Source organism: Oncorhynchus masou, unplaced genomic scaffold (assembly GCF_036934945.1).
Source record: "Oncorhynchus masou masou isolate Uvic2021 unplaced genomic scaffold, UVic_Omas_1.1 unplaced_scaffold_3745, whole genome shotgun sequence".
NCBI lineage: Eukaryota > Metazoa > Chordata > Actinopteri > Salmoniformes > Salmonidae > Oncorhynchus > Oncorhynchus masou.
The window spans coordinates 7,277-34,923 of NW_027010147.1; the positions used below are offsets into that span (position 1 = coordinate 7,277).

Here is a 27,647-nt window from a genome sequence, read left to right on the forward strand (position 1 = left end):
TCACTCTTCTGTGAAATCAAACTGTCCACTTAGGAAGCAACACTGATTGACAATAAATGTCACATGCTGTTGTGCAAATGGAATAGTCAACAAGTGGAAATTATAGGCAATTAGCAAGACACCCCCAATAAAGGGTGGTTCTGCAGGTGGGGACCACAGACCACTTCTCAGTTCCTATGCTTCCTGGCTGATGTTTTGGTCTTTTGAATGCTGCTGGTGCTTTCACTCTTAGTGGTAGCATGAGACGGAGTCTACAACCCACACAAGTGGCTCAGGTAGTGCAGCTCATCCAGGATGGCACATCAATGCGAGCTGTGGCAAGAAGGTTTGCTGTGTCTGTCAGCGTAGTGTCCAGAGCATGGAGGCGCTAACAAGAGACAGGCCAGTACATCAGGAGACTTGAGGAGGCCATAGGAGGGCAACAACCCAGCAGCAGGACCGCTACCTCCGCCTTTGTGCAAGGAGGAGCACTGCCAGAGCCCTGCAAAATGACCTCCAGCAGGCCACAAATGTGCATGTGTCTGCTCAAGCGGTCAGAAACAGACTCCATGAGGGTGTATGAGGGCCCGACGTCCACAGGTGCGGGTTGTGCTTACGACAGCCCAACACCGTGCAGGACGTTTGACATTTGCCAGAGAACACCAAGATTGGCAAATTCGCCACTGGAGCCCTGTGCTCTTCACAGATGAAAGCAGGTTCACACTGAGCACATGTGACAGACGTGACAGTCTGGAGACGCCGTGGAGAACGTTCTGCTGCCTGCAACATCCTCCAGCATGACCGGTTTGGTGGTGGGTCAGTCATGGTGTGGGGTGGCATTTCTTTGGGGGCCGCACAGCTCTCCATGTGCTCGCCAGAGGTAGCCTGACTACCATTAGGTACTACCGAGATGAGATCCTCAGACCCCTTGTGAGACCATATGCTGGGTGCGGTTGGCCCTGGGTTCCTCCTAATGCAAGACAATGCTAGACCTCATGTGGCTGGAGTGTGTCAGCAGTTCCTGCAAGAGGAAGGCATTGATGCTATGGACTGGCCCGCCCGTTCCCAGACCTGAATCCAATTGAGCACATCTGGAACATCATGTCTCGCTCCATCCACCAACGCCACGTTGCACCACAGAGTCCAGGAGTTGGCGGATGCTTTAGTCCAGGTCTGGGAGCAGAACCCTCAGGAGACCATCCACCACCTCATCAGGAGCATGCCCAGGCATTGTAGGGAGGTCATTCAGGAATGTGGAGGCCACACACACTACTGAGCCCTCATTTTGACTTGTTTTAAGGACATCAAAGTTGGATCAGCCTGTAGTGTGGTTTTCACTTTAATTTTGAGTATGACTCCAAATCCAGACCTCCATGGGTTGATAAATTTGATTTCCATTGATAATTTTTGTGTGATTTTGTTGTCAGCACATTCAATATATGAAAAAGTATTTAATAAGAATATTTCATTCATTCAGATCTAGGATGTGTTGTTTTAGTGTTCCTTAATTTTTGAGCAGTGTGGTTTAGAGTGCCAGTGTCAAGACCAGAGTGACATTCACTATTAGCAAAACCATCAATCAGAGTTTAGAATGAGACCTATTTATCTTCGGACATGGGAATTTAACACTTAAAAAAGTATTTTCATATTGCACTAAGTCTTCACACTCGGCCTTTTATCCGCAGCAAGTTAATTTTGATGGAAACACAACTCTTGGGGTAAAATGTTAATTTTGTTTTTAATGCAGATTTTAGAATATTCGCATTAAAATGTGTCACCGCTGATTGGATGGAAACCTAGCTAGTGTTGAAGGTATTTCTGATGTTTCCAATAAGACATGCTGTTGGGTGTTGAACATAATGTTTCCAATAAGACATGCTGTTGGGTGTGGAACATAATGTTTCCAATAAGACATGCTGTTGGGTGTGGAACATAATGTTTCCAATGAGACATGCTGTTGGGTGTGGAACATAATGTTTCCAATAAGACATGCTGTTGGGTGTGGAACATAATGTTTCCAATGAGACATGCTGTTGGGTGTAGAAACATAATGTTTCCAATAGGACATGCTGTTGGGTGTGGAACATAATGTTTCCAATGAGACATGCTGTTGGGTGTGGAACATAATGTTTCCAATGAGACATGCTGTTGGGTGTGGAACATAATGTTTCCATTATAGTCTTCTAAAGTGCTGCTCTGTTACCTTCTGTTAACTTCTACAATGCTCTGTTAGCCTCTGCAATGCTCTGTTAGCTTCTACAAGTACTCTGTTAGCTTCTGATATCTGTTAGCTACAATGGTCTGTTGCTTCTACAATGCTCTGTTAACCTCTGCAATGCTCTGTTAACTTCTACAATGAATGGTGTGTTTTTGTATCGTGCCCAAACACATAATGTAACATGTGTTACTAACTTGGTTAATATTTCTTCTATTGCTTTTATCATCATCATCATCATCATCTAACCAATGTTTACTTTGCAGGCTGCCACCCAAAGCTAAAGCTAGGGCTAAACCACATTCACCTCTGGGTTAAACAAAGGTAAACTAAAACCTGAGGAGCCATTTCCCCTTAATATCCTCCCTGATGAATAATGGTTGTCTTTGTGTGTGTCGGTGGGACATTTGATTCTTTCCCAGCTCACCAGGATCTGTCCCAGATGGCAGCCCTGCTCCATTCATAGTGCACTACTTTTGACCTGACCAATATGGGTATAACAGTAGGACTATAACTCTGTCAGGGAACCAGTAGGACTATAACTCTGTCAGGGAACCAGTAGGACTATAACTCTGTCAGGGGGAACCAGTCGGACTATAACTCTGTCAGGGGGAACCAGTAGGACTATTTATAACTCTGTCCAGGGGGAACCAGTAGGACTATAACTCTGTCAGAAGACAGTAAGGTATATAACTCTGTCAGGGGAACCAGTAGGACTATAACTCTGTCAGGGGAGCCAGTAGGACTATAACTCTGTCAGGAGACCAGTAGGACTATAACTCTGTCAGGGGAACCAGTAGGACTAACTCTGTCAGGGAACCAGTAGGTATATAACTCTGTCCAGGGAACCAGTAGGTCTATAACTCTGTCCAGGGGAACCAGTAGGACTATAACTCTGTCAGGGAACCAGTAGGACTATAACTCTGTCAGGGGGAACCAGTAGGACTATAACTCTGTCAGGGGAACCAGTAGGACTATAACTCTGTCCAGGGGAACCAGTCGGACTATAACTCTGTCCAGGGGGAACCAGTAGGACTATAACTCTGTCCAGGGGGAACCAGTAGGACTATAACTCTGTCCAGGGGAACCAGTAGGTATATAACTCTGTCCAGGGGGAACCAGTAGGACTATAACTCTGTCCAGGGGGAACCAGTAGGACTATAACTCTGTCCAGGGGGAACCAGTAGGACTATAACTCTGTCCAGGGGGAACCAGTAGGACTATAACTCTGTCCAGGGGGAACCAGTAGGTATATAACTCTGTCCAGGGGGAACCAGTAGGTATATAACTCTGTCCAGGGGGAACCAGTAGGACTATAACTCTGTCCAGGGGAACCAGTAGGACTATAACTCTGTCCAGGGGGAACCAGTAGGACTATAACTCTGTCCAGGGGAACCAGTAGGTATATAACTCTGTCCAGGGGAACCAGTAGGTATATAACTCTGTCCAGGGGGAACCAGTAGGACTATAACTCTGTCCAGGGGAACCAGTAGGACAGTAACTCTGTCAGGGAGTCAGTAGGTATATAACTCTGTCCAGGGGGAACCAGTAGGTATATAGCTCTGTCAGGGGGGAACCAGTAGGACTATAACTCTGTCAGAGACCAGTAGGACTATAACTCTGTCCAGGGGGAACCAGGACAATAACTCTGTCAGGGAACCAATTGGGACTATAACTCTGTCCAGGGGGAACCAGTAGGACTATAACTCTGTCCAGGGGGAACCAGTAGACTATAACTCTGTCCAGGGGGAACCAGTAGGTATATAACTCTGTCCAGGGGGAACCAGTAGGACTATAACTCTGTCAGGGGGAACCAGTAGGACATAACTCTGTCCAGGGGAACCAGTAGGACTATAACTCTGTCTAGTAGGACAGGGGGAACCAGTAGGACAATAACTCTGTCCAGGGGGAACCAGCAGGTATGTCTCTCTGTAGGAACCATAGGACTATAACTCTGTCCAGGGGGAACCAGTAGGTATATAACTCTGTCCAGGGGAACCAGTAGGACAATAACTCTGTCCAGGGGAACCAGTAGGTATATAACTCTGTCCAGGGGAACAGTAGGACTTTAAGTCCAGGAACCACAGGTATATAACTCTGTCCAGGGGGAACCAGTAGGACTATAATCCAGGGGGAACCAGTAGGACTATAACTCTGTCCAGGGAACCTAGTAGGTAGGACTATAACTCTGTCCAGGGGAACCAGTCAGGGACTATAACTCTGTCCAGGGGAACCAGTCAGGACAGACAATAACTCTGTCCAGGGGGAACCAGTAGGTATATAACTCTGTCCAGGGGGAACCAGTAGGACTATAATCCAGGGGGAACCAGTAGGACTATCTGTCCAGGGGGAAACCAGGTAGGACTATAACTCTGTCCAGGGGGAACCAGTAGGACTATAACGCTGTCCAGGGGGAACCAGCAGGTAGGACAATAACTCTGTCCAGGGGGAACCAGTAGGACTATAACTCTGTCCAGGGGGAACCAGTAGGACTATAACTCTGTCCAGGGGGAACCAGTAGGACTATAACTCTGTCCAGGGGGAACCAGTAGGACAATAACTCTGTCCAGGGGGAACCAGTAGGACTATAACTCTGTCCAGGGGAACCAGTAGGTATATAACTCTGTCCAGGGGGAACCAGTAGGACTATAACTCTGTCCAGGGGAACCAGTAGGACTATAACTCTGTCCAGGGGGAGGACCAGTCAGGGAGACCAGCAGGACTATAACTCTGTCCAGGGGGAACCAGTAGGTATATAACTCTGTCCAGGGGGAACCAGTAGGTATATAACTCTGTCCAGGGGGAACAGTAGGACAGTAGGACTATAACTCTGTCCAGGGGAACCAGTAGGACAATAACTCTGTCCAGGGGGAACCAGTAGGTATATAACTCTGTCCAGGGAACCAGCAGGACAATAACCAGGGGAACCAGTAGGTATATAACTCTGTCCAGGGGGAACCAGTAGGACGATAACTCTGTCAGGGGTAGGTATATAACTCTGTAGGGACTAGGACAATAACTCTGTCCAGGGGGGAACCCGGGACTATAACTCTGTCAGGGGAACCAGTAGGACCTGCTCTGTCAGGGGGTGGGACCAGTCCAGATTAGAGGTATATAACTCTGTCCAGGGGGAACCAGTAGGACAGTAACCTGTCCAGGGGGAACCAGCAGGACTATAACCTGTCCAGGGGGAACCAGTAGGACTATAACTCTGTCCAGGGGGAACCAGTAGGACTTATAACTCTGTCCAGTGGGGGAACCAGTAGGTATATAACTCTGTCCAGGGGGAAACCAGTAGGACTATAACTCTGTCCAGGGGGAACTAGTAGGACAATAACTCCGTCCAGGGGGAACCAGTAGACAATAACTCTGTCCAGGGGGAACCAGCAGGTAATGTAGGACTATAACTCTGTCCAGGGGAACCAGTAGGACTATAACTCTGTCCAGGGGGAACCAGTAGGACTATAACTCTGTCCAGGGGGAACCAGTAGGGACTACAACTCTGTCCAGGGGGAACCAGTAGGTACTCTGTCAGGGGAACCATTAGGACTATAACTCTGTCAAGGGGGAACCAGTAGGACTTTAACTCTGTCCAGGGGAACCAGCAGGTATATAACTCTGTCCCAGGGGAACCAGTAGGACTATAACTCTGTCCAGGGAACCAGTAGGACTATAACTCTGTTCAGGGGGGGGAACCAGCAGGGACTATAACTCTGTCCAGGGGGAACCAGTAGACCATAACTCTGTCCCAGGGGGAACCAGTAGGTATATAACTCTGTCCAGGGGGAACCAGTAGGTACTATAACTCTGTCCAGGGGGAACCAGTAGGACTATAACTCTGTCCAGGGGGAACCAAGAAGTAGGACAGGACAATAACTTGTCCAGGGGGAACCAGTAGGTATATAACTCTGTCCAGGGGGAACCAGTAGGACTATAACCTGTCCAGGGAGAACCAGTAGGACTATAACTCTGTCCAGGGGGAACCAGTAGGACTATAACTCTGTCCAGGGGGAACCAGTAGGACTATAACTCTGTCCAGGGGGAACCAGTAGGACTATAACGCTGTCCAGGGGGAACCAGTAGGACAATAACTCTGTCCAGGGGGAACCAGTGACCAGTAGGACTATAACTCTGTCCAGGGGGAACCAGTAGGACTATAACTCTGTCAGGGGGAACCAGTAGGACTATAACTCTGTCCAGGGGGAACCAGTAGGACAATAACTAGGACCTTAACCAGGGGAACCAGTAGGTATATAACTCTGTCCAGGGGGAACCAGTAGGACTATAACTCTGTCCAGGGGAACCAGTAGGACTTAACTCTGTCCAGGGGGGTAGGAACCAGGGCAGGTATATAACTCTGTCCAGGGGGAACCAGTAGGACTATAACTCTGTCCAGGGGGAACCAGTAGGACTATAACCAGTAGGACCTTAACTCTGTCCAGGGGGAACCAGTAGGACCTTAACTCTGTCCAGGGGGGGGTATAAACTCTGTCCAAGCAGGGCAGGACTATAACCTGTCCAGGGGAACCAGCAGGACAATAACTCTGTCCAGGGGGAACCAGTAGGTATATAACTCTGTCCAGGGGGAACCAGTAGGACTATAACTCTGTCCAGGGGGAACCAGTAGGATATAACTCTGTCCAGGGGGAACCAGTAGGACAATAACTCTGCCCAGGGGGAACCAGTAGGTATATAACTCTGTCCAGGGGGAACCAGTAGGACAATAACTCTGTCCAGGGGGAACCAGTAGGACTATAACTCTGTCCAAAGGGGGGAACTCTGTCAGGGGCCAGTAGGTATATAACTCTGTGGGGGAACCAGTGGGACTATAACTCTGTCCAGGGGGAACCAGTAGGACTATATAACCAGGTATGTCCTGTCCAGGGGATCCAGTAGGACTATAACTCTGTCCAGGCGGGAGGACTATAACTCTGTCAGGACTATAACTCTGTCCAGGGGGAACCAGTAGGACCTTAACCAGTAGGACTATAACTCTGTCAGGGGGAACCAGTAGGACCTTAACTCTGTCCAGGGGGAACCAGTAGGTATATAACTCTGTCCAGGGGGACCAGTAGGACTATAACTCTGTCCAGGGGGAACAGTAGGACAGCAGGACCATAGGACCTCTGTCCAGGGAACCCAGTAGGACCTTAACTCTGTCCAGGGGGAACCAGTAGGACTATAACTCAACCAGGGGAACCAGTAGGTATATAACTCTGTCCAGAGACCGGGAACTCAGTCCAGGAACCAGTGGGTCTATAACTCTGTCCAGGGGGAACCAGCAGGACTATAACTCTGTCCAGGGAACCAGTAGGACCTTGCTCTGTCCAGGGGGAACCAGTAGGACCATAACTCTGTCCAGGGGGAACCAGTAGGTATATAACTCTGTCCAGGGGGAACCAGTAGGACTATAACTCTGTCCAAGGGGAACCAGTAGGACTATAACTCTGTCCAGGGGGGAACCAGGTACTCTGTCCAGGGGGAACCAGTAGGACTATAACTCTGTCCAGGGGGAACCAGTAGGACTATAACTCTGTCCAGGGGAACCAGTAGGACTATAACTCTGTCCAGGGGGAACCAGTAGGACTATAACTCTGTCCAGGGGGAACCAGTAGGTATATAACTCTGTCCAGGGGGAACCAGTAGGACTATAACTCTGTCCAGGGGGAACCAGTAGGACTATAATCCAGGGGAACCAGCAGGTATGTCTCTGTCCAGGGGGAACCAGTAGGACTATAACTCTGTCCAGGGGAACCAGTAGGACTATAACTCTGTCCAGGGGGAACCAGTAGGATATAACTCTGTCCAGGGGGAACCAGTAGGACTATAACTCTGTCCAGGGGGAACCAGTAGGATATAACTCTGTCCAGGGGGAACCAGTAGGACTATAACTCTGTCCAGGGGGAACCAGTAGGACTATAACTCTGTCCAGGGGGAACCAGTAGGACAATAACTCTGTCCAGGGGGAACCAGTAGGTATATAACTCTGTCCAGGGGGAACCAGTAGGACTATAACTCTGTCCAGGGGGAACCAGTAGGACTATAACTCTGTCCAGGGGGGAACCAGTCCAGGAACCAGCAGGTATATAACTCTGTCCAGGGGAACCAGTAGGACTATAACTCTGTCCAGGGGGAACCAGTAGGACTATAACTCTGTCCAGGGGGAACCAGTAGGACTATAACTCTGTCCAGGGGGAACCAGCAGGACTATAACTCTGTCCAGGGGAACCAGTAGGACCTATAACTCTGTCCAGGACAATAACTCTGGGGGAACCACTCTGTCCAGGGGAACCAGCAGGACTATAACTCTGTCCAGGGGAACCAGTAGGTATATAACTCTGTCCAGGGGGAACCAGTAGGACCTATAACTCTGTCCAGGGGGAACCAGTAGGTATATAACTCTGTCCAGGGGGACCAGTAGGACAATAACTCTGTCCAGGGGGAACCAGTAGGACCTTAACTCTGTCCAGGGGGAACCAGTAGGACCTTAACTCTGTCCAGGGGGAACCAGTAGGTATATAACTCTGTCCAGGGGGAACCAGTAGGTCTATAACTCTGTCCAGGGGGAACCAGCAGGACTATAACCCTGTCCAGGGGGAACCAGTAGGACCTTAACTCTGTCCAGGGGGAACCAGTAGGACCTTAACTCTGTCCAGGGGGAACCAGTAGGTATATAACTCTGTCCAGCGGGAACCAGTAGGACTATAACTCTGTCCAGGGGAACCAGTACGACTATAACTCCGTCCAGGGGGAACCAGTACGACTATAACTCTGTCCAGGGGGAACCAGTAGGTATATAACTCTGTCCAGGGGAACCAGTAGGACTATAACTCTGTCCAGGGGGAACCAGTAGGACTATAACTCTGTCCAGGGGGAACCAGTAGGACTATAACTCTGTCCAGGGGGAACCAGTAGGACTATAACTCTGTCCAGGGGGAACCAGTAGGACTATAACTCTGTCCAGGGGGAACCATTAGGACTATAACTCTGTCCAAGGGGAACCAGTAGGACTATAACTCTGTCCAGGGGGAACCAGTAGGTATATAACTCTGTCCAGGGGGAACCAGTAGGACTATAACTCTGTCCAGGGGGAACCAGTAGGACTATAACTCTGTCCAGGGGGAACCAGCAGGTATGTCTCTCTGTCCAGGGGGAACCAGTAGGACTATAACTCTGTCCAGGGGGAACCAGTAGGACTATAACTCTGTCCAGGGGGAACCAGTAGGTATATAACTCTGTCCAGGGGGAACCAGTAGGACTATAACTCTGACCAGGGGGAACCAGTAGGACTATAACTCTGTCCAGGGGGAACCAGTAGGACAATAACTCTGTCCAGGGGGAACCAGTAGGACAATAACTCTGTCCAGGGGGAACCAGTAGGTATATAACTCTGTCCAGGGGGAACCAGTAGGACTATAACTCTGTCCAGGGGGAACCAGTAGGACTATAACTCTGTCCAGGGGGAACCAGTAGGACAATAACTCTGTCCAGGGGGAACCAGTAGGACTATAACTCTGTCCAGGGGGAACCAGTACGACTATAACTCTGTCCAGGGGGAACCAGTAGGACTATAACTCTGTCCAGGGGGAACCAGCAGGTATATAACTCTGTCCAGGGGGAACCAGTAGGACTATAACTCTGTCCAGGGGGAACCAGTAGGTCTATAACTCTGTCCAGGGGGAACCAGCAGGACTATAACTCTGTCCAGGGGGAACCAGTAGGACCTTAACTCTGTCCAGGGGGAACCAGTAGGACCTTAACTCTGTCCAGGGGGAACCAGTAGGTATATAACTCTGTCCAGGGGGAACCAGTAGGACTATAACTCTGTCCAGGGGGAACCAGTAGGACCTTAACTCTGTCCAGGGGGAACCAGTAGGACCTTAACTCTGTCCAGGGGGAACCAGTAGGTATATAACTCTGTCCAGGGGGAACCAGTAGGTCTATAACTCTGTCCAGGGGGAACCAGCAGGACTATAACCCTGTCCAGGGGGAACCAGTAGGACCTTAACTCTGTCCAGGGGGAACCAGTAGGACCTTAACTCTGTCCAGGGGGAACCAGTAGGTATATAACTCTGTCCAGCGGGAACCAGTAGGACTATAACTCTGTCCAGGGGGAACCAGTACGACTATAACTCCGTCCAGGGGGAACCAGTACGACTATAACTCTGTCCAGGGGGAACCAGTAGGTATATAACTCTGTCCAGGGGGAACCAGTAGGACTATAACTCTGTCCAGGGGGAACCAGTAGGACTATAACTCTGTCCAGGGGAACCAGTAGGACTATAACTCTGTCCAGGGGGAACCAGTAGGACTATAACTCTGTCCAGGGGGAACCAGTAGGACTATAACTCTGTCCAGGGGGAACCATTAGGACTATAACTCTGTCCAAGGGGAACCAGTAGGACTATAACTCTGTCCAGGGGAACCAGTAGGTATATAACTCTGTCCAGGGGGAACCAGTAGGACTATAACTCTGTCCAGGGGGAACCAGTAGGACTATAACTCTGTCCAGGGGGAACCAGCAGGTATGTCTCTCTGTCCAGGGGGAACCAGTAGGACTATAACTCTGTCCAGGGGGAACCAGTAGGACTATAACTCTGTCCAGGGGGAACCAGTAGGTATATAACTCTGTCCAGGGGGAACCAGTAGGACTATAACTCTGACCAGGGGGAACCAGTAGGACTATAACTCTGTCCAGGGGGAACCAGTAGGACAATAACTCTGTCCAGGGGGAACCAGTAGGACAATAACTCTGTCCAGGGGGAACCAGTAGGTATATAACTCTGTCCAGGGGGAACCAGTAGGACTATAACTCTGTCCAGGGGGAACCAGTAGGACTATAACTCTGTCCAGGGGGAACCAGTAGGACAATAACTCTGTCCAGGGGGAACCAGTAGGACTATAACTCTGTCCAGGGGGAACCAGTACGACTATAACTCTGTCCAGGGGGAACCAGTAGGACTATAACTCTGTCCAGGGGGAACCAGCAGGTATATAACTCTGTCCAGGGGGAACCAGTAGGACTATAACTCTGTCCAGGGGGAACCAGTAGGTCTATAACTCTGTCCAGGGGGAACCAGCAGGACTATAACTCTGTCCAGGGGGAACCAGTAGGACCTTAACTCTGTCCAGGGGGAACCAGTAGGACCTTAACTCTGTCCAGGGGGAACCAGTAGGTATATAACTCTGTCCAGGGGGAACCAGTAGGACTATAACTCTGTCCAGGGGGAACCAGTACGACTATAACTCCGTCCAGGGGGAACCAGTACGACTATAACTCTGTCCAGGGGGAACCAGTAGGTATATAACTCTGTCCAGGGGGAACCAGTAGGACTATAACTCTGTCCAGGGGGAACCAGTAGGACTATAACTCTGTCCAGGGGGAACCAGTAGGACTATAACTCTGTCCAGGGGGAACCAGTAGGACTATAACTCTGTCCAGGGGGAACCAGTAGGACTATAACTCTGTCCAGGGGGAACCAGTAGGTATATAACTCTGTCCAGGGGAACCAGTAGGACTATAACTCTGTCCAGGGGGAACCAGTAGGACTATAACTCTGTCCAGGGGAACCAGCAGGTATGTCTCTCTGTCCAGGGGGAACCAGTAGGACTATAACTCTGTCCAGGGGGAACCAGTAGGACTATAACTCTGTCCAGGGGGAACCAGTAGGTATATAACTCTGTCCAGGGGGAACCAGTAGGACTTTAACTCTGACCAGGGGGAACCAGTAGGACTATAACTCTGTCCAGGGGGAACCAGCAGGTATATAACTCTGTCCAGGGGGAACCAGTAGGACTATAACTCTGTCCAGGGGGAACCAGTAGGACTATAACTCTGTCCAGGGGGAACCAGTAGGACAATAACTCTGTCCAGGGGGAACCAGCAGGTACGTCTCTCTGTCCAGGGGGAACCAGTAGGACTATAACTCTGTCCAGGGGGAACCAGCAGGTATGTCTCTCTGTCCAGGGGGATCCAGCTGTTCATGTGTGGTTGAAAACATACAGGTAGATACTGCATAAAATATTACTAAGCCAGGTTGTATCTTGGCTGTCGGTGCACAAATAAGAAGGTCGTCTTTGTACCGAAGACAAAAGGTAACTTCAGGTTTTCTGTGAAAGTCTTGTTTTGACGACGTCCAACCATACAGCTGCAATTGTTTTGAAAAGGATTTAGGAGTTCATAGTTTATACAAGTATAAATGAAAAACATCTACGTGCATCATTGTACATGTGGCAGACAGTCAGCCAGACTCGGTGTCTGGTGCAACAATCATATGAGGAGCTGAAAAGCTTCAGTGATATTCAACTGAGAATAATAAAATCTCTCACTTACTCCAGTGTTGGGGTCAATTACATATAAATGACGTCAATTCAGGAAGTACACTGAAATTCAATTTGTATGCTTTTTAATTAACAATCATTTGGAATTGGAATTTGGTTTACTTTCTGATTTGACTGGTACTGCAATGGAATTGACTAAACCCCGATGCACACAGCCAAGTTCCTCAGAGCTTCAGCCTTGTGTTCAGACCACAGCCATTCTTTTTGCACCCTCCTCCTCCCCCTCCTCCCTCCTCCTCTCCCCTCCTCCCCCCTCCTCCCCTCCTCCTCTCCCCTCCTCCCTCCTCCTCTCCCCTCCTCCCTCCTCCTCCCCCCTCCTCCCCCTCCTCTCCCCTCCTCCCTCCTCCTCTCCCCCTCCCTCCTCCTCCCCCCCTCCTCCCTCCTCCTCCCCCTCCTCCCCCCTCCTCCCTCCTCCTCCCCCTCCTCCCTCCTCCTCCCCCTCCTCCCCCTCCTCCCCCGTTCAAACCCCTCCAGACTGAACACAGAGCGTCAGAAGAACCAGTACCACCTCCACTCTGTGGCATGTGTTGGCACTGAGGTCCACCTGGCAGCCTGCCCCTGGAGTTCAACAAGGGTAATTATAGAGGGAGACTCTGATGTAAATATACTGAGCATACCTCCCAAACAAGCACCATGATCAGACTGTATGTGTGATATATTGGTGTGTATTTGTGAGTTATGTTCTGTGTATTTACATAATTCTGTGTGTAATCTGACTCCATAGGTAATGCCACAGGTTCCTGTAAGGGCGGCATGCCAGTTGTGGTCAGCTGTGTACCTGGACCACAGTACGTACACAACAACGGACTGAAGAAGAAACTGAAAACCACGGTAAAGTACCTGGGTGGGTGGGTACACCTGTGCATTTGTATCTCACTGGCATATACTTGAAGCTTCAACTACAGTTTTTGATTCTCTCTCCCCTGTGTCTCCTCCCCTCCCTCCTCTGTGTCTCCTCCCCTCCCCTGTGTCTCCTCCCCTCCCCTGTGTCTCCTCCCCTCCCTCCCCTGTGTCCCCTCCCCTCCCTCCCCTGTGTCTCCTCCCCTCCCTCCCCTGTGTCTCCTCCCCTCCCCTGTGTCTCCTCCCCTCCCTCCCCTGTGTCTCCTCTCCTCCCATGTGTCTCCTCTCCTCCCATGTGTCTCCTCTCCTCCCCTGTGTCTCCTCCCTTTCCTCCCCTGTGTCTCCTCCCTCTCTCCCCTGTGTCTCCTCTCCTGCCTCCCCTGTATCTCCCCTCTCCTCCCCCGTGTCTCCTCTCCTCCCCTGTGTCTCCTCTCCTCCTTCCCCTCCCATGTGTGTCTCTCCCCCCTCCTCTCCTCCCCATCCCTGTGTCTCCTCCCCTCTCCTCCCCTGTGTCTCCTCCTCTCCCCTGTGTCTCCTCTCCTCCCCTGTGTCTCCTCTCCTCCCTCACCTCCCATGTGTGTCTATCTCCCTTCCTCTCCTCTCCTCCCTTGTTTCTCCTCCCTCTCCTCTCCTTCTCCCATCAGAGCACGGTGAGGCTGAAGGGTGGTGCCAAGCTGGGTGAGGGCAGAGTGGAGGTACTGAGGAACAATGAGTGGGGCACGGTGTGTGACGACCGTTGGACCCTGCTGTCTGCCAGCGTAGTGTGTAGGGAGCTGGGCTTTGGATCTGCCAAGGAGGCCCTGACTGGAGCTCGCATGGGACAAGGTGAGGACTGAGCACTGTGGTTTAATCTTCTAAGTGTGAAAGAGGTGAAAAAATGATCGTTGTCTATCAACAATGACAAGCCACCGGGGTCTGACATTTACATTTACATTTAAGTCATTTAGCAGACGCTCTTATCCAGAGCGACTTACAAATTGGACAACCTGGATGGAGAATGACTGAGGATAATAGTGTACGATATTGTCACTCCTATATGTCATATTCTCAATTTAAGCCTACTAGAGAGTGTGTTCCCTCAGGCCTGGAGGGAAGCTAAAGTCATTCCTCTACCTAAGAATAGTAAAGTCCCCTTTACTGGCTCAAACAGCCAACCAATCAGCCTGTTACCAACCCTTAGTAGACTTCTGGACCAGATACAATGCTATTTACAGATAGACCAGATACAATGCTATTTACAGATAGACCAGATACAATGCTATTTACAGATAGACCAGATACAATGCTATTTACAGATAGACCAGATACAATGCTATTTACAGATAGACCAGATACAATGCTATTTACAGATAGACCAGATACAATGCTATTTACAGATAGACCAGATACAATGCTATTTACAGATAGACCAGATACAATGCTATTTACAGATAGACCAGATACAATGCTATTTACAGATAGACCAGATACAATGCTATTTACAGATAGACCAGATACAATGCTATTTACAGATAGACCAGATACAATGCTATTTACAGATAGACCAGATAGACCAGATACAATGTTATTTACAGATAGACCAGATAGACCAGATACAATGTTATTTACAGATAGACCAGATACAATGCTATTTACAGATAGACCAGATACAATGCTATTTACAGATAGACCAGATACAATGCTATTTACAGATAGACCAGATACAATGCTATTTACAGATAGACCAGATAGACCAGATACAATGTTATTTACAGATAGACCAGATAGACCAGATACAATGTTATTTACAGATAGACCAGATACAATGCTATTTACAGATAGACCAGATACAATGCTATTTACAGATAGACCAGATACAATGCTATTTACAGATAGACCAGATACAATGCTATTTACAGATAGACCAGATACAATGCTATTTACAGATAGACCAGATACAATGCTATTTACAGATAGAGCAGATACAATGCTATTTACAGATAGAGCAGATACAATGCTATTTACAGATAGACCAGATACAATGCTATTTACAGATAGACCAGATACAATGCTATTTACAGATAGACCAGATACAATGCTATTTACAGATAGACCAGATACAATGCTATTTACAGATAGACCAGATACAATGCTATTTACAGATAGACCAGATACAATGCTATTTACAGATAGACCAGATACAATGCTATTTACAGATAGACCAGATACAATGCTATTTACAGATAGACCAGATACAATGCTATTTACAGATAGACCAGATACAATGCTATTTACAGATAGACCAGATACAATGCTATTTACAGATAGACCAGATACAATGCTATTTACAGATAGACCAGATACAATGCTATTTACAGATAGACCAGATACAATGCTATTTACAGATAGACCAGATACAATGCTATTTACAGATAGACCAGATACAATGCTATTTACAGATAGACCAGATACAATGCTATTTACAGATAGACCAGATACAATGCTATTTACAGATAGACCAGATACAATGCTATTTACAGATAGACCAGATACAATGCTATTTACAGATAGACCAGATACAATGCTATTTACAGATAGACCAGATACAATGCTATTTACAGATAGACCAGATACAATGCTATTTACAGATAGACCAGATACAATGCTATTTACAGATAGACCAGATACAATGCTATTTACAGATAGACCAGATACAATGCTATTTACAGATAGACCAGATACAATGCTATTTACAGATAGACCAGATACAATGCTATTTACAGATAGACCAGATACAATGCTATTTACAGATAGACCAGATACAATGCTATTTACAGATAGACCAGATACAATGCTATTTACAGATAGACCAGATACAATGCTATTTACAGATAGACCAGATACAATGCTATTTACAGATAGACCAGATACAATGCTATTGTATCAAATTGAAAACAAATCAAAAGTAAACAAATTGATGACAGACTTTCAGCACGCTTATAGGGAAGGACATTCAACAAGCACAGCACTTACACAGATGACTGATGATTGGCAGAGAGAAATTGATGATAAAAAGATTGTGGGGGCTGTTTTAATAGACTAAAGTGCTGCTTTTGACATTATCGATCAGTCTGCTGTCGTGACGTGACTATCATTATTCTGATGACTGTTATTTATCCAATCAAACTAACTATGTTTAATTGTCACCCGATGAAATTAATCATGAAACAATTAACTCATTAGGAATTTGAGAAAAGTTGTTTAACGAGTTACTATCGCCCAACTTAACAGACTGCTTAGTTTATTTATTTATTTACATTTTATTTATTAGAGCGTTGGACTAGTAACCGAAAGGTTGCAAGATCGAATCCCCGAGCTGACAAGGTACAAATCTGTTGTTCTGCCCCTGAAGTAGGTAGTTAACCCGCTGTTCCTAGGCCGTCATTGAAGATAAGAATTTGTTCTTAACTGACTTGCCTAGTTAAATAAAGGTAAAAAAAAAAATATATATATATATATATATATATATATTTAACCAGGTAGGCAAGTTGAGAACAAGTTCTCATTTACAATTGCGACCTGGCCAAGATAAAGCAAAGCAGTTCGACATACAGTTTGAAAAATAAGCCTATATACAATGTGAGCAAATGAGGTGAGATAAGGGAGGCAAAAAAAGGCCATGGTGGCAAAGTAAATACAATATAGCAAGTAAAACACTGGAATGGTAGATTTGCAGTGGAAGAATGTGTAAAGTAGAAATAAAAATAATGGGGTGCAAAGGAGCAATATAAATAAATACAGTAGGGGAAGAGGTAGTTGTTTGGGCTAAGTTATAGATGGGCTATGTACAGGTGCAGTAAAAGGGTTTTGAGTGTCCTATCCACATCGGTGTGAGACTCTGCTGGTCTTGGGTGTTCGTTAGAATAGATACTTCAGAGGAGGCTCCTCCTCAGAGGAAGAGGACCATGCTCCTCAGTGAATTTCATAAAAACAAAAATAGTGAAAAATGAAAAAAGTGATCCTTTTAAGATAAAACTAAATATATTCACGTTACCAAATAATTAATAAAAATGTTGCAATGAAAGGTTTACAGTCGACTCAACAGCACTCTGTAGAGTAGCACCGTGGTGTAGCCGGAGGACAACTAGCTTCCATCCTCCTCTGGGTACATCGACTTCAATACAAAACCTAGGAGGCTCGTGGTTCTCACCCCCCTTCCATAGAATGACACTGTAATTATGACAACTTCCAGAGGACATCCTCCAACCTATCAGAGCTCTTGCAGCATGAACTGACATGTTGTCCACCCAATCAAAGGATCAGAGAATGAATTTAGTACTGAAAGCATAAGCTACAGCTAGCTAGCACTGCAGTGTATAAAATGTGGTGAGTAGTTGACTGAGAGAGAGACACAGAGACACAGAGACAGACACACACAGAGAGAGAGAGAGAGAGAGAGAGAGACACACATAGACAGACACAGAGAGAGAGAGGGAGACACACATAGACAGACACACAGAGAGAAAGAGACACACACAGAGACAGACACAGAGAGAGAGAGACACACAGAGACAGACACAGAGGAGAGAGACACACAGAGACAGACACAGAGAGAGAGAGAAGACACACAGAGACAGACACAGAGGAGAGAGAGACACACAGAGACAGACACAGAGAGAGAGAGACACACATAGACAGACACAGAGAGAGAGGGAGACACACATAGACAGACACACAGAGAAAGAGACACACACAGAGACAGACACAGAGAGAGAGAGACACACAGAGACAGACACAGAAAGAGAGATACAGAGAGAGAGAGATACAGACAGAGAAGACACAAAGACAGAGAGAGAGACACAGAGACAGAGAGAGAGAGACACACAGAGACAGACACACAGAGAGAGGGAGACACACAGAGACAGACACACACAGAGAGAGAGACACACACAGAGACAGACACAGAGAGAGAGAGAGAGACACAGAGAGACACACAGAGAGAGAGAGACACAGAGAGAGACACACACAGAGACAGACACAGAGAGAGAGAGAGACACACAGAGAGACACAGAGAGAGAGAGAGAGACACAGAGAGAGAGATATACAGAGAGTGAGAGAGACACAGAGAGAGAGACAGAGAGACAGAGAGAGAGACACAGAGACAGAGAGAGAGACACAGAGAGAGAGAGAGACACACAGAGAGAGACACAGACACATAGAGAGAGGGAGACACACAGAGACAGACACACACAGAGAGAGAGACACACACAGAGACAGACACAGAGAGAGAGAGAGAGACACAGAGAGACACACAGAGAGAGAGAGAGACACAGAGAGAGAGACACACACAGAGACAGACACAGAGAGAGAGAGAGACACACAGAGAGACACACAGAGAGAGAGAGAGACACAGAGAGAGAGATATACAGAGAGTGAGAGAGACACAGAGAGAGAGACAGAGAGACAGAGAGAGACACAGAGACAGAGAGAGACACAGAGACAGAGAGAGACACAGAGAGAGAGAGACACAGAGAGAGAGAGAGAGACACACAGAGAGAGAGACACAGACATAGAGAGAGAGACACAGAGAGAGACAGAGAGGAGACAGAGAGACAGAGAGAGACACAGAGACAGAGAGAGACACAGAGAGAGAGAGAGAGAGACAGAGAGACAGAGAGAGACACAGAGACAGAGACACAGAGAGAGAGAGACAGAGAGAGACAGAGAGACAGAGAGAGAGACACAGAGACAGAGACAGAGAGAGACAGAGAGACAGAGAGAGACACAGAGACAGAGAGAGACACAGAGACAGAGAGAGAGACAGAGAGACAGAGAGAGAGAGAGACAGAGAGACAGAGAGACACAGAGACAGAGAGAGCTAGCTATATTTTCTAGTACATATATTTTTTCACCTGGTCACAGACTGCTGATGTGTTCTACACTGAGGTCCACAAGCGAAGGGGAAAATAGAGGAGCAGGCGCATAGATGGATGTGAGAAGGATTATATATACAATGAGCTGTTTGTATGTGTCTGGTATGAAAGTGAACTGTGTTTGCGAGTGATCAGAGTGTATTCATTGCACCGATTCTGCTAAAAAAAGCAAACGGAACAAAACGGGGTTAAACATACCTGAATTTGTCCAATAGAAACTCTCGTTTGCTACTGTTGGACTAATGATTACACCCTAGATCAGCTAGATGCAGGCCAGAGTGTGCAAGGCGGTACTGAATGTGTCACTCTGTCACCGTGATTACTCTAAATTCTCTCGACCTGTGTGCACTTACGTTGTGAACATTCATTCATAGGCCAGGTTGTAGTAACCTCATGATGGATACAGGGACGATTAGAGTGTCATGTAATAGCCTAAACCCCGTCACTGTTACATTGAACTAGGTGAATATGAATGACAGTAACCTAAACCTATCACTGTTACATTGAACTGGGTGAATATGAATGACAGTAACCTAAACCTGTCACTGCTACATTGAACTGGGTGAATGTGAATGACAGTAACCTAAACCTATCACTGCTACATTGAACTGGGTGAATATGAATGACAGTCACCTAAACCCATCACTGTTACTAGTCAACGCACTCTAACCACTAGGCTACCCTGCCGCCCTGGGTGGATGGAACTGGGTGAATGGAATATGAATGACAGTCATCCGATATCCTCCCTCATCTTAAACATGGCTGACCTCCACTGGTGTGTCTGTGTGTGCCTTTAGGGATGGGTCCTATCCACATGAATGAGGTCCAGTGTCTGGGGACGGAGAAGTCGATGTGGAACTGTGGCTTTAAGAACATAACCTCAGAGGACTGCCAGCATGTAGAAGACGCCGCTGTGAGGTGCAACCGCCATACATGGCCCTGGAGAACTCGGTCAGAGACTAACTAATCTCTGTTCTATTCTGTTCTGTTCTATTATGTTATATTCTATTCTGTTCTATTCTATATTATGTTCTATTCTATTATGTTCTATTCTGTTCTGTTCTATTCTGTTATGTTATGTTATATTCTGTTCTGTTCTATTCTGTTCTATTATGTTCTGTTCTATTCTGTTCTGTTCTATTCTGTTCTATTCTATTATGTTATATTCTATTATGTTCTATTCTGTTCTGTTCTATTATGTTCTGTTCTATTATGTTCTGTTCTATTATGTTCTGTTCTATTCTGTTCTGTTCTATTCTATTATCTTCTGTTCTGTTCTATTATGTTCTGTTCTACTCTGTTATGTTCTGTTCTATTATGTTCTATTCTGTTCTGTTCTATTCTATTATGTTCTGTTCTGTTCTATTATGTTCTGTTCTACTCTGTTATGTTCTATTATATTATGTTCTGTTCTACTCTATTATGTTCTGTTCTATTCAAATCAAATCAAATGTATGTATAAAGCCCTTCGTACATCAGCTGATATCTCAAAGTGCTGTATAGAAACACAGCCTAAAACCTGCAATGCAGGTGTAGAAGCACGGTGTCTAGGAAAAACTCCCCTAGAAAGGCCAAAACCTAGGAAGAAACCTAGAGATGAACCAGGCTATGAGGGGTGGCCAGTCCTCTTCTGGCTGTGCCAGGTGGAGATTATAACAGAACATGGCCAAGATGTTCAAATGTTCATAAATGACCAGCATCGTCAAATAATAATAATCACAGGCAGAACAGTTGAAACTAGAGCAGCAGCACAGCCAGGTGGACTGGGGGCAGCAAGGAGTCATCATGTCAGGTAGTCCTGAGGCATGGTCCTAGGGCTCAGGTCCTCCGAGAGAAAGAAAGAGAGAAAGAGAGAATTAGAGAGCATACTTAAATTCACACAGGACACCAGATAAGACCGGAGAAGTACTCCAGATATAACAAACTGACCCTAGCCCCCGACACAAACTACTGCAGCATAAATACTGGAGGCTGAGACAGGAGGGGTCAGGAGACACTGTGGCCCCATCCGATGATGCCCCCGGACAGGGCCAAACAGGAAGGATATAACCCCACCCACTTTGCCAAAGCACAGCCCCCACACCACTAGAGGGATATCTTCAACCACCAACTTACCATCCTGAGACAAGGCCGAGTATAGTCTACAAAGATCTCCGCCATGACACAACCCAAGGGGTGGCGCCAACCCAGACAGGAAGATCACATCGGTGACTCAACTCTTATGTTCTGTTCTATTATGTTCTGTTCTATTATGTTACGTTCTATTCTATTATGTTCTATTCTATTGTGTTCTGTTCTACTATGTTCTGTTATGTTATGTTCTATTGTATTATGTTCTGTTCTACTATGTTCTATTCTATTATGTTCTGTTCTATTCTATTATGTTCTGTTCTATTATATTATGTTCTGTTCTACTATGTTCTGTTCTGTTCTACTATGTTCTGTTCTATTATGTTTCTGTTCTATTATGTTCTGTTCTATTATGTTCTGTTCTATTCTATTATGTTCTATTCTGTTCTGTTCTATTATGTTCTATTCTATTATGTTCTGTTCTACTCTGTTCTGTTCTATTCTGTTCTGTTCTATTATGTTCTGTTCTTATGTTCTATTCTGTTCTGTTCTATTATGTTTCTGTTCTATTCTATTATGTTTCTGTTCTACTCTGTTCTGTTCTATTCTGTTCTACTATGTTCTGTTCTACTATGTTCTGTTCTATTATGTTCTGTTCTATTATGTTCTGTTCTATTATGTTCTGTTCTATTCTATTATGTTCTGTTCTATTATGTTCTATTCTGTTCTGTTCTATTATGTTCTGTTCTATTATGTCCTGTTTTATTATGTTCTGTTCTATTATGTTCTGTTCTACTCTGTTCTGTTCTATTATGTTCTGTTCTGCTCCGTTCTGTTCTCATTCTGTTCTGTTCTGTTCTATTCTATATATGTTCTGTTCTATTCTATTATGTTCTGTTCTGTTCTACTCTGTTCTGTTCTATTATGTTCTATTCTATTATGTTCTGTTCTATTATGTTCTGTTCTATTATGTTCTGTTCTATTATGTTCTGTTCTATTCTATTTCTATTATGTTCTGTTCTATTCTATTATGTTCTATTCTATTATGTTCTGTTCTATTATGTTCTGTTCTATTATGTTCTGTTCTATTCTATTATGTTATATTCTATTATGTTCTATTCTATTATGCCCTGTTCTATTCTATTATGTTCTGTTCTATTATGTTCTGTTCTATTCTATTATGTTCTGATTTATTCTGTTATGTTCTGTTCTATTCTGTTCTATTCTATTATGTTCTATTCTATTCTGTTCTATTATGTTCTATTCTGGTCTGTTCTATTGTATTATGTTCTATTCTGTTCTATTGTATTATGTTCTGATCTATTTGGTTATGTTCTATTCTGTTCTATTCTATTATGTTTCCATTCTTTTCTGTTCTATTGTATTATGTTCTGATCTATTCTGTTATGTTCTATTCTATTCTGTTATTTTTTCTATTATGTTCTGTTCTGTTCATTGCAGTCATTGTTATATCCTGTTTTACTGATAAAATTATGATAATATGATCATAGAGAACAAACTAAGTAAAGGTTTAGTCAAGTAATTTAGTTTTTGCAAAGAGGGGATATATTGTTTACTGTGAATCTTAAACTGTTTATTGATCAATGACGTGTTGACCTTGGTAATAGATTCCTGATCGAGCAGGAGTGTGTGCCTCAGTAATGTTCAATACAATGTTAGTAGTATTGTGATGAGAGACGTAAACCTGGACACATTCTGACTATGTGATGTGTGTCATGACTTCCTTACTCTCATCAAACACATGCCTTTAACCCATAAATCAAAGTATCCATCACAAATGCACCCTAAATCCCTACAAAGTGCACTACTTTTGATCAAAGCCCTATGGGCCCTGGTAAAAGTAGTACATTATATAGGGAATAGGGTGCCATTTAGATGGCAGAGATTTAATCAGATCAAGCCTTAACTGAGATAGCTGACTCCTTTGTGCTGGCGATTTTGGCGGTGACAGAGGTGGAACTGTGTTGAAGCTGACAATATTCCACTGTTCCAAATTGTATCAAGGCTATGTGGGATTATTACTAATCTAATGGCAACGTCCAATGGCAACGCCCAATAGCATGTGCAGCGTCCAGTAGCTTGGCGTCAATGTGGCCAATGGCAACATCCAATGGCAACATCCAATGGCAACATCCAATGGCAACGTCCGCAATAGAGATAACGGCGAGGAGCTGCTTGCTGATTTAACGCAGTTTCCACCTCCGACATCGCCTAAATAAAAACAATGAAACCGCTATGCAGTTGTCGGTTATCGAAGGGTTAAGGCAGAACTGATTGAATCAAAGTGCTGTATGTCTGGATAAACGCCCTGTGTTCAGCCCGGCCGTAATCGCCCCATACTAACCCCAATCCACACACCCCCCTGCCCTCCGCTTCCTAACCCGTCTGCCCAACCACAGATCCGTCTGACGGGGGGCCGTGCGCGGTATGAGGGGCGGGTGGAGGTGCTGAACACAGAGGCTAACGGGACCAGGATCTGGGGGCTGATCTGTGGAGGGGCCTGGAGCACCAAGGAGGCCATGGTGGCCTGCAGACAGCTGGGGCTGGAAGCTCGCTAACCACGGCCTGCAAGTAGGTGTATTAACCAAGCTAACGGCTTGTACAGTGCTAATAGAACATGCTTAAACCAGGTTATAACCATGGACTACAATTACCATGAATCTCCAACCTCGGATTTGTTCCGCAGATCTCATGGCTAGGGACCTCATGGCTAGGGACCACATGGCTAGGGACCTCATGGCTAGGGACCTCATGGCTAGGGACCTCATGGCTAGGGATCTCATGGCTAGGGATCTCATGGCTAGGGATCTCATGGCTAGGGATCTCATGGCTAGGGACCTCGTGGCTAGGGATCTCGTGGCTAGGGACCTCGTGGTTAGGGATCTCGTGGCTAGGGATCCCGTGGCTAGGGATCTCGTGGCTAGGGATCTCGTGGCTAGGGACCTCGTGGCTAGGGACCTCGTGGCTAGGGATCTCATGGTTAGGGACCTCATGGCTAGGGACCTCATGGCTAGGGACCTCATGGCTAGGGACCTCATGGCTAGGGATCATGGCTAGGGATCTCATGGCTAGGGACCTCATGGTTAGAATCTCATGGCTAGGGATCTCATGGCTAGGGATCTCATGGCTAGGGATCTCATGGCTAGGGACCTCATGGCTAGGGACCTCATGGCTAGGGATCTCATGGCTAGGGATCTCATGGCTAGGGATCTCATGGCTAGGGATCTCATGGCTAGGGACCTCTGGCTAGGGACCTCGTGGCTAGGGATCTCGTGGCTAGGGACCTCGTGGCTGAGGATCTCGTGGCTAGGGATCTCGCTAGGGACCTCGTGGCTAGGGACCTCGTGGCTAGGGATCTCGTGGCTAGGGACCCTCGTGGCTAGGGACCTCGTGGCTAGGGACCTCGTGGCTAGGGATCTCGTGGCTAGGGACCTCGTGGCTAGGGATCTCGTGGCTAGGGATCTCGTGGCTAGGGATCTCGTGGCTAGGGACCTCGTGGCTAGGGATCTCGTGGCTAGGGACCTCATGGCTAGGGATCTCATGGCTAGGGACCTCATTGCTAGGGATCTCATGGCTAGGGATCTCATGGCTAGGGACCTCATGGCTAGGGACCTCTGGCTAGGGACCTCATGGCTAGGGATCACATGGCTAGGGATCACATGGCTAGGGATCACATGGCTAGGGATCACATGGCTAGGGATCTCATGGCTAGGGACCTCTGTCTCAAACAGTGGTATTCAAAGTCAGAGTCGGCTGAGTTTTTCCCCACAAAAGGGCTTCATTACAGACATAAATACTCCTCAGTTTCATCAGCTGTCCGGGTGGCTGGTCTCAGACGATCCCACACGTGAAGAAGCCGGATGTTGAGGTCCTGGGTGGTTACATGTTGTCTGCGGTTGTGAGGCCGGTTGAACGTACCGCCAAATTCTCTAAAACAACGCTTCTGGTGGACATTCCTGCAGTCAACACTCCCTCAAAACATCTGTGACATTGTGTTGTGTGACAAAACTGCACATTTTAGAGTGGCCTTTTATTGTCCCCAGCACAAGGTTCACCTCTGTAATGATCATACTGTTTAATCAGCTTCTTGATATGCCACACCTGCTGGCTGGCTTATCTTGGCAAAGGTGAAAGGCTCACTAACAGGGATGTATACAAATTTCTGCACAACATTTGAGAGAAATAAGCTTTTTGTGCGAATAAAACATCGACCATCACCCTACATGTTTATATTTTAGTTTAGTATATATATATATATATATATATATATATATATATATATATATATATATAGAATATAAGAGTACATATTATTGTAAGGAACAATATACAAATGTTTTTAGAAAGATATTTTTAAAAGATACAACTTTATTGAGTAAATGTATTTATTGGTTTGTTTTTATTTTTGATAAAAAGGTTTATTTGTCAACGTATAAATCCGATTTGAAGGTTGTTTCAGTAGGTTTGGGATGCGGAAAAATAACTGTAGAGATAATGGGGTTCCATGAAATTCTGGGTCCCGGCTGAAAAGTGTTTGAATACCCACTAGTCTTGGTTAAAAGCTGATATCCTCATGTGGTTGGAGAATGTTGACATTTGGCCTCCTCTCTCAGGCTACCTCATCACTTGAGTGTTAACCTCTCAGGCTACCTCATCACGAGAGTGTTAACCCCTCAGGCTACCTCATCACGAGAGTGTTAACCCCTCAGGCTACCTCATCATGAGAGTGTTAACCCCTCAGGCTACCTCATCACGAGAGTGTTAACCCCTCAGGCTACCTCATCACGAGAGTGTTAACCTCTCAGGCTACCTCATCACGAGAGTGTTAACCCCTCAGGCTACCTCATCACGAGAGTGTTAACCTCTCAGACTACCTCATCACGAGAGTGTTAACCCCTCAGGCTACCTCATCACGAGAGTGTTAACCTCTCAGGCTACCTCATCACGAGAGTGTTAACCCCTCAGGCTACCTCATCACGAGAGTGTTAACCTCTCAGGCTACCTCATCACGAGAGTGTTAACCTCTTTATTTTTTTATATTTTTTTTCACCTTTATTTAACCAGGTAGGCTAGTTGAGAACAAGTTCTCATTTGCAACTGCGACCTGGCCAAGATAAAGCATAGCAGTGTGAACAGACAACACAGAGTTACACATGGAGTAAACAATAAACAAGTCAATAACACAGTAGAAAAAAAAGAGAGTCTATATACATTGTGTGCAAAAGGCATGAGGTAGGCGAATAATTACAATTTTGCAGATTAACACTGGAGTGATAAATGATCAGATGGTCATGTACAGGTAGAGATATTGGTGTGCAAAAGAGTAGAAAAGTAAATAAATATAAACAGTATGGGGATGAGGTAGGTAAAGTTGGGTGGGCTATTTACCGATAGACTATGTACAGCTGCAGCGAACGGTTAGCTGTTCAGATAGCAGATGTTTGAAGTTGGTGAGGGAGATAAAAGTCTCCAACTTCAGCGATTTTTGCAATTCGTTCCAGTCACAGGCAGCAGAGAACTGGAACGAAAGGCGGCCAAATGAGGTGTTGGCTTTAGGGATGATCAAAGATGACCTGCTGGAGCGCGTGCTACGGGTGGGTGTTGCCATCGTAACCAGTTAACTGAGATAAGGCGGAGCTTTACCTCGCATGGACTTGTAGATGACCTGGAGCCAGTTGGTCTGGCGACGAATATGTAGCGAGGGCCAGCCGACTAGAGCATACAGGTCGCAGTGGTGGGTGGTATAAGGTGCGTTAGTAACAAAATGGATGGCACTGTGATAAACTACATCCAGTTTGCTGAGTAGAGTATTGGAAGCTATTTTGCAGATGACATCGCCGAAGTCGAGGATCGGTAGGATAGTCAGATTTACTAGGGTAAGTTTGGCGGCGTGAGTGAAGGAGGCTTTGTTACGGAATAGAAAGCCGATTCTAGATTTGATTTTAGATTGGAGATGTTTGATATGAGTCTAAAATGAGAGTTTACAGTCTAGCCAGACACCTAGGTACTTATAGATGTCCACATATTCTAGGTCGGAACCATCCAGGGTGGTGATGCTAGTCGGGCGTGCGGGTGCAGGCAGCGAACGGTTGAAAAGCATGCATTTGGTTTTACTAGCGTTTAAGAGCAGTTGGAGGCCACGGAAGGAGTGTTGTATGGCATTGAAGCTCGTTTGGAGGTTAGATAGCACAGTGTCCAAGGACGGGCCGGAAGTATACAGAATGGTGTCGTCTGCGTAGAGGTGGATCAGGGAATTGCCCGCAGCAAGA

General features: G+C 46.2%; 1 protein-coding gene across 1 annotated transcript; it reads left to right on the forward strand.

Moving 5' to 3' along the window:
- The first annotated feature begins 509 nt into the window (after positions 1 to 509).
- On the forward strand, positions 510 to 23,936 carry LOC135534653 (lysyl oxidase homolog 3B-like). Its single transcript, XM_064961579.1, has 6 exons — positions 510 to 579; positions 13,260 to 13,366; positions 14,020 to 14,200; positions 20,085 to 20,238; positions 21,461 to 21,494; positions 23,778 to 23,936. The coding sequence occupies exons 1-6, from the start codon at positions 510 to 512 to the stop codon at positions 23,934 to 23,936; spliced, it is 705 nt and encodes a 234-aa protein (XP_064817651.1).
- Positions 23,937 to 27,647: the final 3,711 nt, after the last annotated feature.